This window comes from Rhipicephalus sanguineus, chromosome 1 (assembly GCF_013339695.2).
Source record: "Rhipicephalus sanguineus isolate Rsan-2018 chromosome 1, BIME_Rsan_1.4, whole genome shotgun sequence".
NCBI classification, from domain to species: Eukaryota; Metazoa; Arthropoda; class Arachnida; order Ixodida; family Ixodidae; genus Rhipicephalus; species Rhipicephalus sanguineus.
This window is the reverse complement of record NC_051176.1, coordinates 318,835,504-318,851,427: the sequence shown is the minus strand read 5'-3', so window position 1 is coordinate 318,851,427 and position 15,924 is coordinate 318,835,504. Positions and strand designations below refer to the sequence as shown.

The 15,924-nt window shown below is 45.6% G+C and overlaps 1 protein-coding gene across 1 annotated transcript in view; it reads left to right on the top strand.

The window, feature by feature from the left end:
- The first annotated feature begins 13,488 nt into the window (after positions 1 to 13,488).
- Positions 13,489 to 15,924, top strand: part of LOC119379474 (WW domain-containing adapter protein with coiled-coil homolog) — a 467,389-nt gene continuing 464,953 nt past the window's right edge. Inside the window, exons 1-3 of the mRNA XM_037648773.2 lie at positions 13,489 to 13,691; positions 13,878 to 13,911; positions 14,278 to 14,452. Coding sequence (XP_037504701.1) covers positions 13,651 to 13,691; positions 13,878 to 13,911; positions 14,278 to 14,452 — 250 coding nt within the window. The 5' untranslated portion in view covers positions 13,489 to 13,650. The remainder of the gene's footprint in view (positions 13,692 to 13,877; positions 13,912 to 14,277; positions 14,453 to 15,924) is intronic.

Here is a 15,924-nt window from a genome sequence, read left to right as displayed (position 1 = left end):
GTGGCAAAAACTAACGCTAATGTCGTTACACTAGGCCTTCCGTTAAAACTTTCACTGACATTCTGGTTCAAAAGCGAGCGCACGCTCATCTTAAAAGAGATTGTCATTTCCGCACGTAGGAAAACACATGAGAATACTGTCAAGCCCTTCACAACTTCGTTCCCAAAACGAAGGCACGGACTTCTTGCGCAGTTCGGTTGCGTATGCTGCAAGCGCCGTAAAACGTCCCGACTTTGACCTGCGAAACCCTCGGTCATTGGCTTTGCTTGTAAAATCACGCTGGGCAGTCGCCACTGCCACACTGAACCACTCGTTCAGAAACTTCCATCGTTGCGGCACGCAGTTGAAACGCTGCTGTGAATGGGCGCCCGAAGATTTTTGGGCACGGAGCACCCATGGCGATGAAGCACAGCATTACCGTTGTCAGATGAGCCGTATTGCGCGACCATGGGGAAAAAACTAGCCACCGTACCCCCCTCTGTTAGTCTTTAGGAGGTTTGGAGTGGCGCTGCTGACTGGAATGGCGGCTCTTCTATCAACAAGCTTGCGCGCCCATAGAAACTGAAACAAAAGCCACTCTCGAACAAGTGCGTAATGAAACTGTCGGCACGCCGTAGCATCCCTGATTTGTCCTTTGTCTTGCCGTAACTGGCGGTACACATTTTGTGTAAGTATACTATTCGATATTTTTGGCCACTATTCGATTCGATTTGAGGTGAAATTTCACAATTCGCACACCCCTAGTACAAACATTTGCAGAAACAATTTGCGACAGTGAGCACTGCAAAATGGGCCATTAGTCACCTCCATCATAATACGAAGCAGTTTCTCTGACACCCCTCTCAAGTGTTCTACAGCACCTATTTGAACAGAGAGTGCTTCTTCCAATTTTCTGACAAAATTGAAAGCTGCTTCTGTGGGCACTGTTAAATTACCTAGAGTCTTGTCCTGCATCTCCACTGCTTTGAACATCATGGAGATTTGGTTTGGTGAAGACAAATCTTGGCTTTTGTCTTTCAAGAGACCCTTGCACTGTAAGCATGGTGCTTTTTTCAGAAATGCTGTACTAGGTATCCTGACACGTAACAAACTATGTTTGATTCAAGTACATCTGCTGGTTCTTCGGTGTCTGAAAGGTTTGAGCTGAAGGTGTCGGCCACAGTAGGACTTTCTTGATCGAGTCTTGATTTCTTTAGCTCAGTTAGAAGAACAGCCTTATCTGCTTGGCAGTTGCTGCCATCTGAAAGCTTGAAGAGCTTCCTGACAATGATATGCCTGAGACCGGCAGTGAACTGAAATGTGTTTGCAGTCTCGTTACAGCTGTGCTGCTTCCGAATGATCCCAAACAAGTTCTCCAAGGGATCCTGATTCAGACGACGAGCAAGCAAAAACTTGGAAGTTATAGGATTCCTGCAGATCTGCCCACAGCATACAAACCGCTTTAATTGTCACCTGCCAGCCCTAAATGGTTCTTGGTTGCCTAGGTTCTTTGAATTTCCAAGAATGCAAGAATTCAATGTGCCCTGTAGAAGTATTAATTGTATACCTCATTTTTCTCTCAGCGATCTTTACACAAGAATTGTTAAATGAATCAAACAAGTGATCTATTTTCACAACAAACTCAACTGTGCTTGTGGCTCCTGGTGGAGAACATTAAATGCTATGAATGGTTCTATTGCTAGATAGACACTGTTGCTGAGCACCCACTTTACTTTCATGTTACCAAATGCACTTTCATAGATGTGCCCTCAGTGAGTTTAGGTAGGCATTTTAGTTTCAGGTGATGAGTTGATTCATACAAATCTTAATATGCCCCCAGGAAGCAACAATATCACCAACAGGAATATCATGCTTCCTCAGATTATTCCTCATACATTTCAACAGGTGGGGGACGTCAAATATGAAAGAAATCTATTTATCAGCAATAAAGAAAGGCCTGTCAGGGCTGACACCCAGTGTCCTTGCAATAACGCAATTGCTGCTACCCTGGTCACAAATCAATGCTTTGACGAAGAGGCCACATGCCTTTAGCTCAATGATTAGCTTTTTCAATGACATTAAAAGGGGCCCTGCACGAACTGTCCCCTCGCTTCTCAAAAAGGCTACTGGCTGTATCCATTTCTTCGCTATCCCAGAAACCACAAGTGCTGCAGTGTGCGCTGTGCCATTTGTTCTTTCTCTGGCATTATCAACATATCCATGTATGATGTCTTCCTTAGGGTCATACTGCAGATTTCTTTTTAATGAAATTTTGTCAAAAATTAGGCAGCAAGCTCTGTCTTGAATTTCCCAATTTTTTTTTCATTTTCTTTGAATAACTCGAGAATCTGAGGCAGAACTCCTGTCTTTATATTTACGGCCGACAGCCACGTCCTTCAGGACTTTACTGTGGGAAGGCTCAGTACTAGGGGTGTGCGAATATTCGAGTTTCGAATTCAAATCGAATACTAACTAATCGAATAATTAGATTCGACTTTCGAATAGCTAGTATTCAAACTTTCGAATAATTCGACAGTACGAATATCTAAAACGCAACAAAGGCCAATGGTGCAACTTGGTGAAGGTGGGGTGGCTAAAACTAACGCTAACGTCATTACAATAGGCCTTTGTTAAAACTTTCACCGATTTCCTGGTTCGAAAATGAGCGCATGTTTACTTTAGAGGAGGTTATGTTATTTCAGAACGTAAAAAAAAAGAAAGACAAGAAAAGTGGCAAGCCCTTCTCAACTTCACTTCCGAAACGAAGGTATGGACTTTTGAATAGTTCGGTCGCGTATGCCGCAAGTGCTGTAGAACGTCCCGAATTTGGCATGCGAAACCCTCGAGGATTGGCTTCACATGTAAAAATTTGACCACGCTGCACATTCGCCACTGCCGTACTGCATCACTCGTTCAGAGACTCCCATCGTTCCGGTGCTCAAACAAAACGCTGCTGTGAACGGGCGCCTGAAGATTTTTGGGCCCAGAGCATGGCCATGGAGCACAATAATGTGACCGTTGCCAGATGAGCCGTATTGTACAATTATACGAAAAAAAAAACTAGCTAGCGTACCACCACCCTCTGTTGCCCAAGAGGTTAAGAGTGGCACGGCTAACTGGAATGGAAGCTCTTCTATCAACATGGTTTCGAGCCCATAAAACCTGAAAAAAAAAAAAAAAAACCTCCCGAACAAGCACGTAACAAACCTGTCACCACGCCGTAGCTTTCTTGATTTTTCCTTTCTCTTGCCGTTACTGACAGTGCACGTTTCGATACTATTCGATATTTTCGGCCACTATGCGGCACTATTCGATTCGAGATGAAATTTCACTATTCGCACACCCCTACTTAGTACCTTTGATAGATATTTATATGCCTCAGGGCTTGTAAAGTAAAGACTGAGAGCAAACTGTCTAAGTTGCATCGGCGATCGTCTCCCATGTTTTTTCAGTGGTTGCAGATGCATTAGAATTTCGAAAAAGTCCTTCTTTAGGTACCTGCCTGCTTCAAGAAGAAGCTGCGCATGAGATGCAATTGGTTTCTTGGACTTTTTAAGTCTTGCAACAATTTGATGGAGGTGGGAGTTCTCGTCGCAGTAGTGCTGAAGCCTCTTCATAGAACGTGGAGTGAGCACCTTCCGGGTCCTGGTCCTGGCTCTTGGGGTTCCTGGAAAATCAAAAAGCCACATCACTAATGTTAAGTCTAAGCAAGAGGCTTTAAAACTTACACTTTAGTTAAATGGTTTGCTAAGTTTGGTACACTAGAAACACGTACATTTGTATTTTAATGCAACGTATTATTACCTGGAAGTTTGTGTGCATCCTTTACAAAATTTGCAAGCTATGCCCAAATTGAAATACCAGGTCAGGCTAGTGTAAAAGGCTAATTTGGTATTTTTGCATGTTATGAGAACAAAATATACACAGGCAAAATGTATTTTTTGTCACACAGCCACGTATATGACTGGCCAAATGTAGGCACACACCCAGTGGCAGATAGTAAAACGTTAAAACAAAAGGGCATTTATTTAATGAAAGCATCTATTTAATGTAATGAGCTGTATCATTAACCAGTTGTAGTGCCAATATATATTGGGGACGCATGTGGGAATAATTCCTTTTTGTTTTGTAGAATGAAGACACACTTACTGGAATTACTATGTAATCTTGCATTAATCTTGCTTTAATAAGAGGAACAATACCTACTCTGTGTAGTTGGTGCTGTTGGCAATGGCTCCTGTGCCCCCTAGGATGCTGGCTCTTGTATTGGTGGAGAGATATTGAGGGGCACTGGAAAAGAATGCTGTATATCACTATATAAATTTAAGCAGGAGCAGTGGCATTGTGCTTTATTTTTGGAAAGCTCCCACTTACTGGTCTCACGCCTTGATGCTGAGAGCTCTGGAGAGAAGTCGGGGAAATCTTGGTATTCTGAAAGTACACATCATTACATTAATTCTATATCCGCTTTAGAAAAAAACCACATCAGATGAAATACACACTTTCAATCAAGTAAACAATCAAAATTACCATCTATGGAAGCAGCGAACCAAAGCTTCGACACTTGTCACATAAGAAATATTATTCGCGAAACCACTGCCGTTACAGGGTGGAAGGTACAAAATACTCATCAGGCAAAATTCGTTAAAAATTTAGATTTTATAGTAATCGTGAAACCAAGGAAAATGATAAGAGTTTCTGAACAATCTCGACAGTCCCAACACACACACACCCCTACATTCTGGCGAGATGGGTCTTAGGTCTCAATATCGGTGGAGGGGTATGAGACCCCTAGAGACCGCATTAACTTTAAGCTCCCTTGACTTTAAGGACTACTGATAATAATCTTAATGTTTAACACAATGTAATCATTCATGAAGAACCCCAAAGCACTTAAACATTCTCTTTCACCTAATGCGATTACCATTACGTTCAATAATCACCGCTGTTCGCGCCCCTCGCGGATATAAAATCTCTTTTAAAAAACTTGTACTCGATTATTAGAAACGCTGCACGCATAGCCACGTCAAATTGCCTAGGCGTCCTATTGAAAAATCACGCGCAATCCCTTTAGGTACAGTACACCGAAATCACAAACCAGACGTGTCGCGTGTGCAAGTTACACGGCAATGCAAAGCTGACACTGAACAATATGTGGTTTATGTATTCGTCATTATAGCAATATATTAGTTGATGTAAAAACAATGTCAAAGAAACGACGACGGACCATTGAACAAGAGCATAACTGACGCTCCGGCTTACCTGTTTACGGTGCGGAATCAACAGATCGACTCCATGAAAGCGTCAAACGTACCCCTCGATCTCGATCGTCGCGGCATTCCTAAATTCGCCGGTAAACTGAGTCAGCTACTATTGCTGTAAAGATAAAAGGGCGTCTGCGAACTGAAGCGAAAGGTGCTTCCGCATTTACGTTGTTTACGTTGCCGCCGAACAATTTGAACGCCAACGGCCACGGAAAAGATGGATACAAATTGGATTTTGGTCTAGTTAGTCATCACTGAAGTCTTAAAACGTTGACACTTCAATTAAAAAGCAGCTATACAAATTAGGTCTAAACATAAGTAACCCTCTAGCTATTCAAAGCAAAATAACATGTTTGAATGATTGATTGGCTTGCGCAAAACAATTTCTTAAAGTTGTAAATTTGGGTGGTTTAGCGCCCCTAGCAGGGAAAATGCAAACTAAGATAGCCGACCGCTAAAAGAGGAGTCAGTAGCTCCACTCTGCGCGCATATCGATGGAACTCGCCGCGGTCGATTTTTTCGCCCTCTGCGGCGATCGCTAGAACTTGAGACTTTCCGGGGCCTGTGCGATCTTGTACGCGTTACAAAATAAACGCGGAGGCGTGGCATGACAACCAGCCGCACGTGACCGCACGCGATCGGTCAATGCAGAGCCGTGACGTCTGTCGCGGTTCAAATGGGCCATTCGCGTGCGGCATGTGCGGTCACGTACGGCTGGATGTAATGCCACGCCTCCGTGGTTATTTTGAAACGCGTACAAGATCGCACCACTGCTACGACTTCTACAACACACACAGTTCTCGTAAATGCACACAGTTCACGCTCAATATCAACACCAGTACAGTAGTGTGCCTCCTCTGCCAACACTCACCACGCAAGCCACACAAACGGGCCTGAACCTGAACGCTACTCTGCCGCCACCTACTTATACACTTCAAGCCAAGTCAAGCCGGTTTTAAGCGGCTATATGGGTGAACCGAACGCTTTGCCCACCTAACGTCTCCTGCCACCCGGTGGAAGGGGACACTGGGGCTCTTCGATTTTCGGACTTCTGGCAGTTCTCTGGCAGCCAGAGATAGCCAGAGGTAGGGTGGCTAGAATGGGGAGGTGTGCTGAGCGCAGCGTGTTTCCCTTGCCAGAGAGGGTCCCTCTGCGCGCCGATGCCGCCAGGGGCGCTGCTGCAAGGGGCGCTGCATGGTGCGGCCGGTACGGCCGCCGCCGTTGCAGATTACCGGAGGAAAGCCTAGCACTCGGCAACGCGGCGTCGTATTTTTCATCGTTCAAGTGGTGCTTATTGCTCAAGGGTCATGGATTTTTGAGGTGTGAGGATATAAACTGAAGAAGAAAACTGCACGTTGTTGCTTCGTTCCTGGCTGCAACTCTGGGTACTGTCGTCGACAGAAAAGGCATGTTTGTTCCGAGTACTGGCGTGGAAAGAGTTACTTTAGAAGTAAGGTCGTGCGATACCGAGAACTGAGAGGCAGCTGACAAAGAACGCAGCACAATGCGAGAAGCATTTCTACGCAAGGCACGTAGAGGGGAACGACGTTGGGCTAGTTGGTATTGCGTAGTCTGAAGTGAACGACAGCGTGTACAACGTGATATGTTGTACACTTTTATTCCTTAACTCGGGTGCATTTATTTTTAAAGGGGGTTAACCATAAGGAGGAAGAAGAGAAAGCCAAGTGGGCTAAGACCTGTGTTCTGTAGATAGCTCTTTATTGCAGAGTTCAAATAAACTTGCTTCGTGTACGAATGTGTTTCCTTTGAAGTAATAAATCTTTCAACCTGCCGACAAAACGAACACATGACGTTTTGACCAGCAGCTAGTGCATAGTAATGGGTACAAGCGCGAGAGCAGGCAATTTTTTAGGTATGTTTCCACCTTTTTAGAAATCTTAGGTTTTGACCCAAAATTAATTGTTTTGTGTTTGCCTTTGGGCGAACAGTTTAAAAGGGCTCTGCAAGTGCGTTCAGTAAAATAACGGAAGGTAATTATAATGTAATTACCAATATTACGCATAACACGGCCATCACGGCAATAGTCATAACTATACCAATCCAACCATACAAAAAAAAAATGGCTTCGCAGCATTATAGCTGTGTACCAGGGGCGTAGCCAAGGGGGCGGGGGTTGGGGGGTTCAACCACCCTCCCCCCCCCCAAATTTTTCAATTTTGCATATGTATGTATACACGCACACATACAAACGCACGCACGAACATGGTTGAACACCCCCCCCCCCCGTAAAAAAAATTCTTGCTACGCCCCTGCTGTGTATGTACGCTGTGCGATGAGCTAGAATCCTTGCGCTATCATTATTATTAGGTATATTATAGCCTAAAACCACCATAAGTCGTGTTGTTTCAGCAGGTTGCATTTCAATTGAAGTATTATAACATTAAAAAGTCATTCATCGTTTCAATGATTCTAGTTCATTGCACAGGCGCAAGTAAATGTCTGAGCAAGAAGCATGGAAAGTTTCATGGGAAAATATTGATCTGTTCAATAGCTATGAGCTTTTTCGCAACAAAAACCTACTGAAAATCAAGTTTCGAGAAAAACAATAATTAAATTTTCCGAACATGTCATTTTCAATTTGAGTGTAGTCACAAAAAAAGGACCATAACTTTCGAACAGAACCAAATAGAAGCGTAATTTTTTGTGAACCGCAATTCTGTATGTTCGTACATTTTCAGAACATCAAAAGTAAAAAAATTCACTTTTTTTAAAAAAAAAAGACATACCTTAACCATGTGAATAAGCACTAAAAATGACTTGAATAAGTTGCAGTGATACATAATGGCAAGTGGTAAAACGGCAGGACACAAGCGCAAAAAGAACAAAAAAAAACTTGCTGCTCAAAAGTGGCGTGCGCGAAATGCCGCTAGAATATTACTCTGGCACGCGCAGTGCTACTCGGCGTGCAATACGAACCCTGCTTTTCAAATGGGGGGAGGAAGTCTACGCTTTATTAGCGCAATCGCTCAGGTAAAAAGAAAACGATTAACGCTGCAAAGTGTAGCACGCAAAAAATAGCGCGAGCCATAATCGTCCGACGCTAGCAAGGCTGCGCTGTAGTACGTCGTCTGCTCAACGCCACGCGCCCCTGCGTACAGCGCCCCTTGCGGCATCGGCGCACATTGGGGACCGGTTTCCGCGGCCGCTTTTCACACCTCCCCATTCTAGCCACCCTACCAGAGGGTCAGTCAGCAAGTTCCGGTCGGGACAGGAAGCAGCGTCTTGGTCACGTGTGTGGGAAGCCCGAGACAACCCGAAGCTGCCCAAAGATTACAAAATCGAACGCTGGGACAGCCAGCGTAAACGTAAACAAACGCTACCGCCGTGGCAGCAAACGAAACTTTGCGCCGCGTGCGCGTTGGTTTTTCTGCATTGCCCGCTTGAAAATATGTGGCTAGGTTTGCTGAAGAGCTGAAGTGATATTCTCGAGCATACGGATTTGGGATACGATCACGTACGTTCGCAAAATCGTGGGCAACTCGCCCCGTCCGCGAACAAAACAGCCAGCTGGCGCACGGCGCCACGAAAGCAGTGCAAGGTGAGCTACCGCGCCGCTAACGGCTTAACCAGCTCACGTCTGCTTAGTACGTGTAACAGTCGCTGCACAACACGACGCGAAAATCTCGCGAAAGTGATCGTGTCCCCAAAAGAGCTCGAGGATCTATCGCGTACTACGTCGCACACACGCGTTGACCAGCTTGCGTTTTGTCATAACTTGAGACGTGCGGCGGTATGGGTACCACAAGTGCGCGTTATATCTAAAATAAACTTCTGTGTGACGCGTCTTCGACTTGTTTTGGCAGATGTTGCCTGAGCCTCTTTTCCAATCCTAAGTGGCACTCCAAAAATCTCATGTACTAGCTCAGCTTTTATTTGAGCTACTAGGTGATAACCGCGTACATACTGCATGGAATTATTACTAAGAGGTGGAAAAAGACAACGACGATGAAATGAGCAACAAAAGGATGTATACATTTCTGAATTCATCTTCATTTTTTCACATCGACGCGTCGTAGGATAACATATATAATACCATACCTCATATACTGGCCCGTAGATCGAAGTACGCTCGCACGCCGTTCGCGACCAACGAGCATCACACAAAAAACAATGTCGCGATCGCTTTTATTCGATCACTGCATTTTATCAACATCGAAGACCTAGTTGAAATATTTAAGTTCTGACGGGGTTCACGCAAGCAAACATACGACGGAGCGAAATATGTAGTTCGATCACAATCGTCTCAGCTAAATGCACATAAAGCACACACGACACCACAATCGAATACTACTACGAAAAAATAAACTCGAAAGGGGTCTCCATGCGTTCGTACGAACGTGTACATAACTTTTGGGACATGCGCACGACGCAGTTAGAATGGTTAGAACGCGACAGTTCGCCGCGTTGTTCACGGAAGGAAACTTCACGGGACACATAAGAAAAGCAATAAACATTAGCTCCAAATGCTCGCCTCCACTCGTAATCGCGCCATCTCGCACGGCGGAACGGCGCCGAGTGGCCCGAGCGTAAGGACAAGCAAAGGTGTAGTCCGCAAGCGCCCGCATTGCAATCCGTCGAGTCCTCACAAAGATGGCGGCGAGCGCGTATCGTCTCTTTTCGGCGTCTGCTAGCCTGAAACCTTCCAGAGAGCTTCCACAACTAAATTGTCCTGGAAGGTTCTGGCGACCCTCGGGCTCCCCGCGGGTCGCCAGAACCGTCCAACCCGAGAAAAACGAACGCCAACCGGAAGTGCACCGCGGGGGGGTCGGAGCAACCCGAGAAAAACGAGCGCGCTCTGGCTGACTCTGGCAGCCCGCGGGTAGCCAGAAGTGGAAAATCGAAGAGCCCCACTGTACCATGGGTAGAGTGACCTAGAATAGGGGGAGTGTCCAAAGCGCCGGCTCCCGCGTGGGCCTTTTGACGTGAACTCCCGCGCCGCGCCGCTGCTGCGCCGGACCCGTGGGCTTTCCGCGCTCGGGAAGCGCGCGGAAAGCGAGGGGCGTCTGCTACGCGCTGTAGTTTCTTGCGCCGCGTTTCCACACAGGGCACATGAAGTCTACTTAACTTTTATAATGCGGTGCGGAATGGAGCTTATCCATGTTTAAGCGTTGTGTTAGTGCTGGGGCAACAACACAATGCAAAAAATCATGTGTCAAGAGGCATCAGCGTGGCCTAGTTCCGGTCACAGAGTTCGAGAACGTTGGTGCGTGTGTAAAAACGCGCAAAACGGACACGCACACGTAAAGAACGAAAACAGAAAACCTTATTAGGACGAGTAATCGGGCAATAGCATCACGCATGCTCGAATTAAGAGTAATAAAAAAAAAAGTAAATTGCACGCGCAGTCAGCTGAAATACTTGCGCGCAGTGACCGCTTCACACTACGAGCTTTTTACTCATGGTCGCCACTGGTTTGCTAGCCATACGCACACCGCTTTATTCGACAATTCATTAGCCTCCACTAGCTCTTTATTATGGACGGAGCACACCGGGGAGACGCAAGGGAAACAAGAAAAGAAAAAAAAAAAGAGTAGAGACGGCCATACGACCGCAATGCTGTTGGCTATGTTCTTGCTTCTGAGGTAGCGTACAACAAGGCTCACCGTGCGCAAACATTTGAAAGAAAAGCAATGCCAGGTAATATAACTTTATTCCACAACATTTTGCATAAAAGGCGTAATATAGAAAATGCTTTACAAATATCCAGATATCATGCAACAAAGTTACAAATGTCCCCATTCTTGCTGTACAAGCTGCCTGAACGAAAATACGGTAAGAAATCGACAAATAGAAGTGTAATATCTCAATCACTTCAGAAAATTGTTCAACTGCAGAGATCCCTTATGTACCTAGCCTGAAAAAATGCAACATGCGGTAATATATATATATATATATATTATCGCACGTTGCATTGGATCGCTGACATCAGTATGAAACGTTCGCGCGAGATGCGTGCATTGCTTCAAGCCTTCACTATAGGAAATGAAAACAGTTTCAAACAACTTATTCTCAATCTCAACTTCAGATGTTTTCACGGTTCTCGGAGGTTAGCGTTCGCCCGGTTCATAGACTTTACAAAAAGATGTGGACGAGTAGTTACATAAAATACAATCGTTTCCGCGGCAGTTGAGTGCGCGCCAACAGGGCACCCGACCGCAATTTCCCGCTTTTTCCTGATGACCTCAATATAGCGTCCACCACAATTTCGTGCTGAAGCTCCAGAGTACTTAAATAGCGAGTCTGGTCATCTCTTGATTAAATATAAAGAGGTGACCAGACGGGTAAAGGAAGCCTCTTTTGTCCTGCAGACGCGTGCAATCAGCTGCTCTGAACTGAGAATCACGTTTGTTTTCGGGCGATCGCTCGTAATGTGAAGTGAGGCATTGACGATGATGCACTGTTATCGTTTCAATTAATTTGACTTGTCTCGTATTTTTTAAAGGTAGAGATGCCTCGATCATCAAACACGAAAATTGACCGTCGGCGTCCCGCGTAGCCAACACGAGTGGTGCACAATATCATCACGCGATGACGTCGACAGAACTTGTGACGTCACTGTGACGTCATTCAACGTGACGTCACATGATGACGCCATCACATGACACGGTCGCTTTGCATTGCCTCCGTGATCGGGGGCCGAACACAGTGGCAATGTAAAAGCAGGTGAGGTGCAGAAAGCTTGCAATGCCTTCGATCCTGTGGGCAGTCCGAAAGCACGTTATGTACAGAAGAAAGCTTTCGGAGAGGGGCGAGGGAGGATCAATGCATGGACTGACGAAAAAGATGGCTTTCGTTTTCGATTTATCTCAGGCGAATGCATAAGAGACCATGTTTTTTTTTTCATGTAATTTTTTCGCATACATTTTACCTATGCGGTCAGTTCTTCAAAATGTATGGGTAAGTCTAACATGCTTACATCGATACAGGTGACCACCACGTTTTTTATAGCCTGACGGAAACAAATCGTCAGACCACACATCGTCAGAATTATTTCTGGCTACAGAAAGCGGGTTTGCGCGCCACACGTCATATTATTATTGTTAGTCGTTACGCAAATGGCAAGCATGTCAAGTTAGTGATGTCATGACCTATCGGTCGTGTTGGGCATACGTATACATTCGTGCCCCTCCGTGCTAATTTTCGTGTATACCACGTGAACGAGACGCGAGTAATTTTTTACTTTTGGTACCGCGGCCACGCCGACTGACACATTCGGCTTCGCATGAAATGGCTTGAAACAGCAGAGCGCCGTCGGCAGCCTTGCAAAACAAATCGAATGCACGAAATAAAAGATAGAATATGAAGGGTGCAAACGCGTTAGCATGCATGAGCTAGTTACTACGTGCATTATGTGCTACGTTCGCCTGGTTATCTTCAGTTTATTCTTTCCTGCACCAAGTTTTCGTTCGTCATTCCACACGAAAGTAAGTTAAGCGCCTTTTCTCACGCTGAAGTGCGCGCAGGATGCGTTCCTCAAACAGCCGCGGAAGTGTGGACCAATGCGGTGACAAACCAGCTGAAATAATATATACAATTCCCGTTTCACAACACACAAACTAACAAACGCGTTTTCTGTGTGATGAGTCGCTGCTGTATTATGTTGCAGTGACGCAGTATTAAATATTGCCAAAATCTCCGCAATTTTAGCTAATAGCGTCCAAAATATCACGCGCGTAGCAGACGCTCGCCGCTTTGACGCGCCTTCCGCCGCGGAGAAAGCCCACGGGTCCGGCACGGCAGCGCCGCGGCGCGGAAGTTCACCGCAAAAGGCCCTCGCTCCTCCCATGTATTGGCGCGGCGCTTTGGACACTCCCCCTATTCTAGGTCACTCTACCATGGGTCCATGGGGGTCGACCGATCGCAGCGCCATATTCTATGGTTTTCCTTTTGTTGCCTACGCCAGCGTCCCCTTAGATGACAGAACTATATGGAAAAGAAATGTGCTGTAAAGAAAAAAAAACGAAAAGAGAACGCCAATAAATTAAGGTTGCTATTTAAACGCGGCCGTGACGTATTTTCGGCTTTCGCAAATGATTTAGCAAAGTGCGCTGCTCGAAGGCATAGCCTTTGAGATTTGTAAATATACTCCAAGAACCATTGCTGCGATGCAACTTTCACAAGTAGGCGGCTATGCAGGCAAAACGTTGGTATTATGCATGCATATAATTTTAAATTATTGTAGTTATCGTAGTTATAATATATAAAAAGAGAAATACTTTGTCCGGTGACGTTCTTCCGCGTAGTCAAAAGCATCAGCCCCGGATGTGTCATGGCGTCCAATTATGTGCCTGACGTTCTAGTGCTCTTATGGTCCCGATAGACTTTATTATAGGCTATAATATACGTGAATTTTCTGACCATACAGTTCTCCATTGGCCTAGTATTAATGGTAATGCATGCAAGGAAACTTCCAAGGCTCAGCGATGGGTAGGAATGAATTCACTTTGCCTTTCGTAAAGTGAAGTCTTCTGTGCTGGCGCCATGTTCATTTGTTGTCAAAATATTTGCTCATATTGCGCCACTTGTGCTTCAACGTTTTAAAATTTGCCTCGCACACAGTGCGAAACATCGCAGCAACTTGTGTTGTAACGCTGTTGTCTTACGCCTTTTCAGGTATTTTGACAGAACTCAGGCCCATCCGTACGAGGTTTGTATCTGCAGCTTTTCGTTGGTTATGTAAATTTTTTTAGTGACGTTTATGCGCGTATCGTATCACTCCAGTATTTCTTTCTTGTGAACAGAAAGCAGGGCGATCCGTATCAGCCTCCGCAGGCGCTGTTTTCCTTTGTGGTCTAAATGCGATACCCCTGCGCTACTTCGTTGTAGCCGCCGATTTATACGACTGAGCATTTGTGTTCCAGGATTATGGAAGCCTAATTTTGTTTTGCTGTGTTTGGTTTTGCTGCCCAGGTTGTGAGAAGTGCTTGCCTTTTAAAACCGCGCTGGTGCGCCTGATGGCCACGATATTTGGTAGCGTCATTCTTCTAATGACTGTTGAACCTATGCTGTGCAGAACTCGAGCAAGTACAGCTCAAAGTCCAACCTTGGTAGTCGATACAACGACAAAGTGCGCGAATCACCGTCAAATGGTAGCCACAGCCGGATGGGCAGCCCCGACAGCCGGCACTACCACAAGTCATCATCATACAACCAGAGGCTCAAAGATCGGGACAAAGACCACGACAGAGGTGTGTACATTCATCCAACATGGCTATGGGAGCGATGTTGCAGTGTGGACCGTTGATGGGCTATGGAACAACCAGTCAGTTATCCATGCGTCTGGCTCTCACTTCAAGGACAGTGTCTGTTTGTTCCATGACCAATGTTCCTTCCAATGTGCAAAGGTTGCATACTGCTTCTTTTGAAAAATGTTCCAAATCTGGGTCACTTCATGATTGGAAAAAAAGGTCTATAACAATAAGATGGCTTGCACTGAAACAGCCACGTTGGAGCACCAACATGGTGGGACGCAAACTTTGTGATGTCACGTTAGTGTTATCAGGACATCACATGCTGGTTCCTTCGTTACGCACAGGGACCCAATAATGTTCCAGTGATCTCGTTATCACACTGAAGCAGGTTAATCGTCGCGCGATTATACTGCCTTGACGTCATTTAAGCCGCCATGTTGCGAGTCCATGACATCACGTGCACGCTATCAATATTCACCACTTACGCAAGTGGCATCTTCAGTGTTTGCAAGTAAAACGAAAGCCAGTGGGCGCTGTCAAGCTAGGTAACACTGGTGAAGATAGTAGCTACAAGAAGGTCCGTGTGCAGTTAGTCGCTGTGGGAAATGCTGCGTTTTCTAAATTGCGATGTCAAAAATGCTGTGTTTTGCGAAAGGTGAGGGAGTCCTTGCTGCTTTGGTGGTAGGGATAGATGAAGTAAAAGTTGTTGCACTGCTTGTGCATATGCCTGGTGTGAATTTGGATGCACACGAAATCCCAGTGCAGCTGTGAAGTGTTTTTACTGAACTTGTGCTTCTGCACTGCTGGCCTTGCATCAGCCGTTCACATCCGCTGCTAGGTAAGTGCTGCTGTGCTGTCACGGACTGCGTCAATCAGTAAGGCAAACTGTTGACTTTGCCAGTGTTCAGTGGTGTTTTCTATGTAGGTGGGCTAACACATTCGGGAGTTGCAAGTGGGCATCTTTTTCCAAATGCTGTTTGCCTAGAGCAGTGCGAGGACATGCCACTGCAACCTAGTCAGTCGATTACTTGGTTGCAACCTTGGATATGTTCAAATAGAAATAGAATGGTGGCGGTGAACTGAGCAAATTAGCACGGTTTCATGGTGAAAATTCAGTGTGGCTACAAAAAGGGGGTGGAGAGAAACCATCGCTACTAAGTGTTAGCAAATGATGGCAGAAAGCTTGTTTACCATTTTTTGTAATAGGGAGAGCCTTATCGATCTATCTGTTTGTGAATGTCTGCGTACCTGAGTGGAATTTTGGTGTGTAGCCATTGTAACAGCTGTGTATCGTTGAAGGTTGGTGTAAATTGCCCCTTTCGTGGCTTCTTGAACCGTACAGTAATACGCCGGCCAGGTTGTTCCACGTGCCCACAAGTCGAAGAAATCAAGCACACAAGGCACAAACCTACTACTCGTTCTAATGGAGCAAGCATCTCTTGTCTTGATGCTGTCTCCAGTGCGTGTAC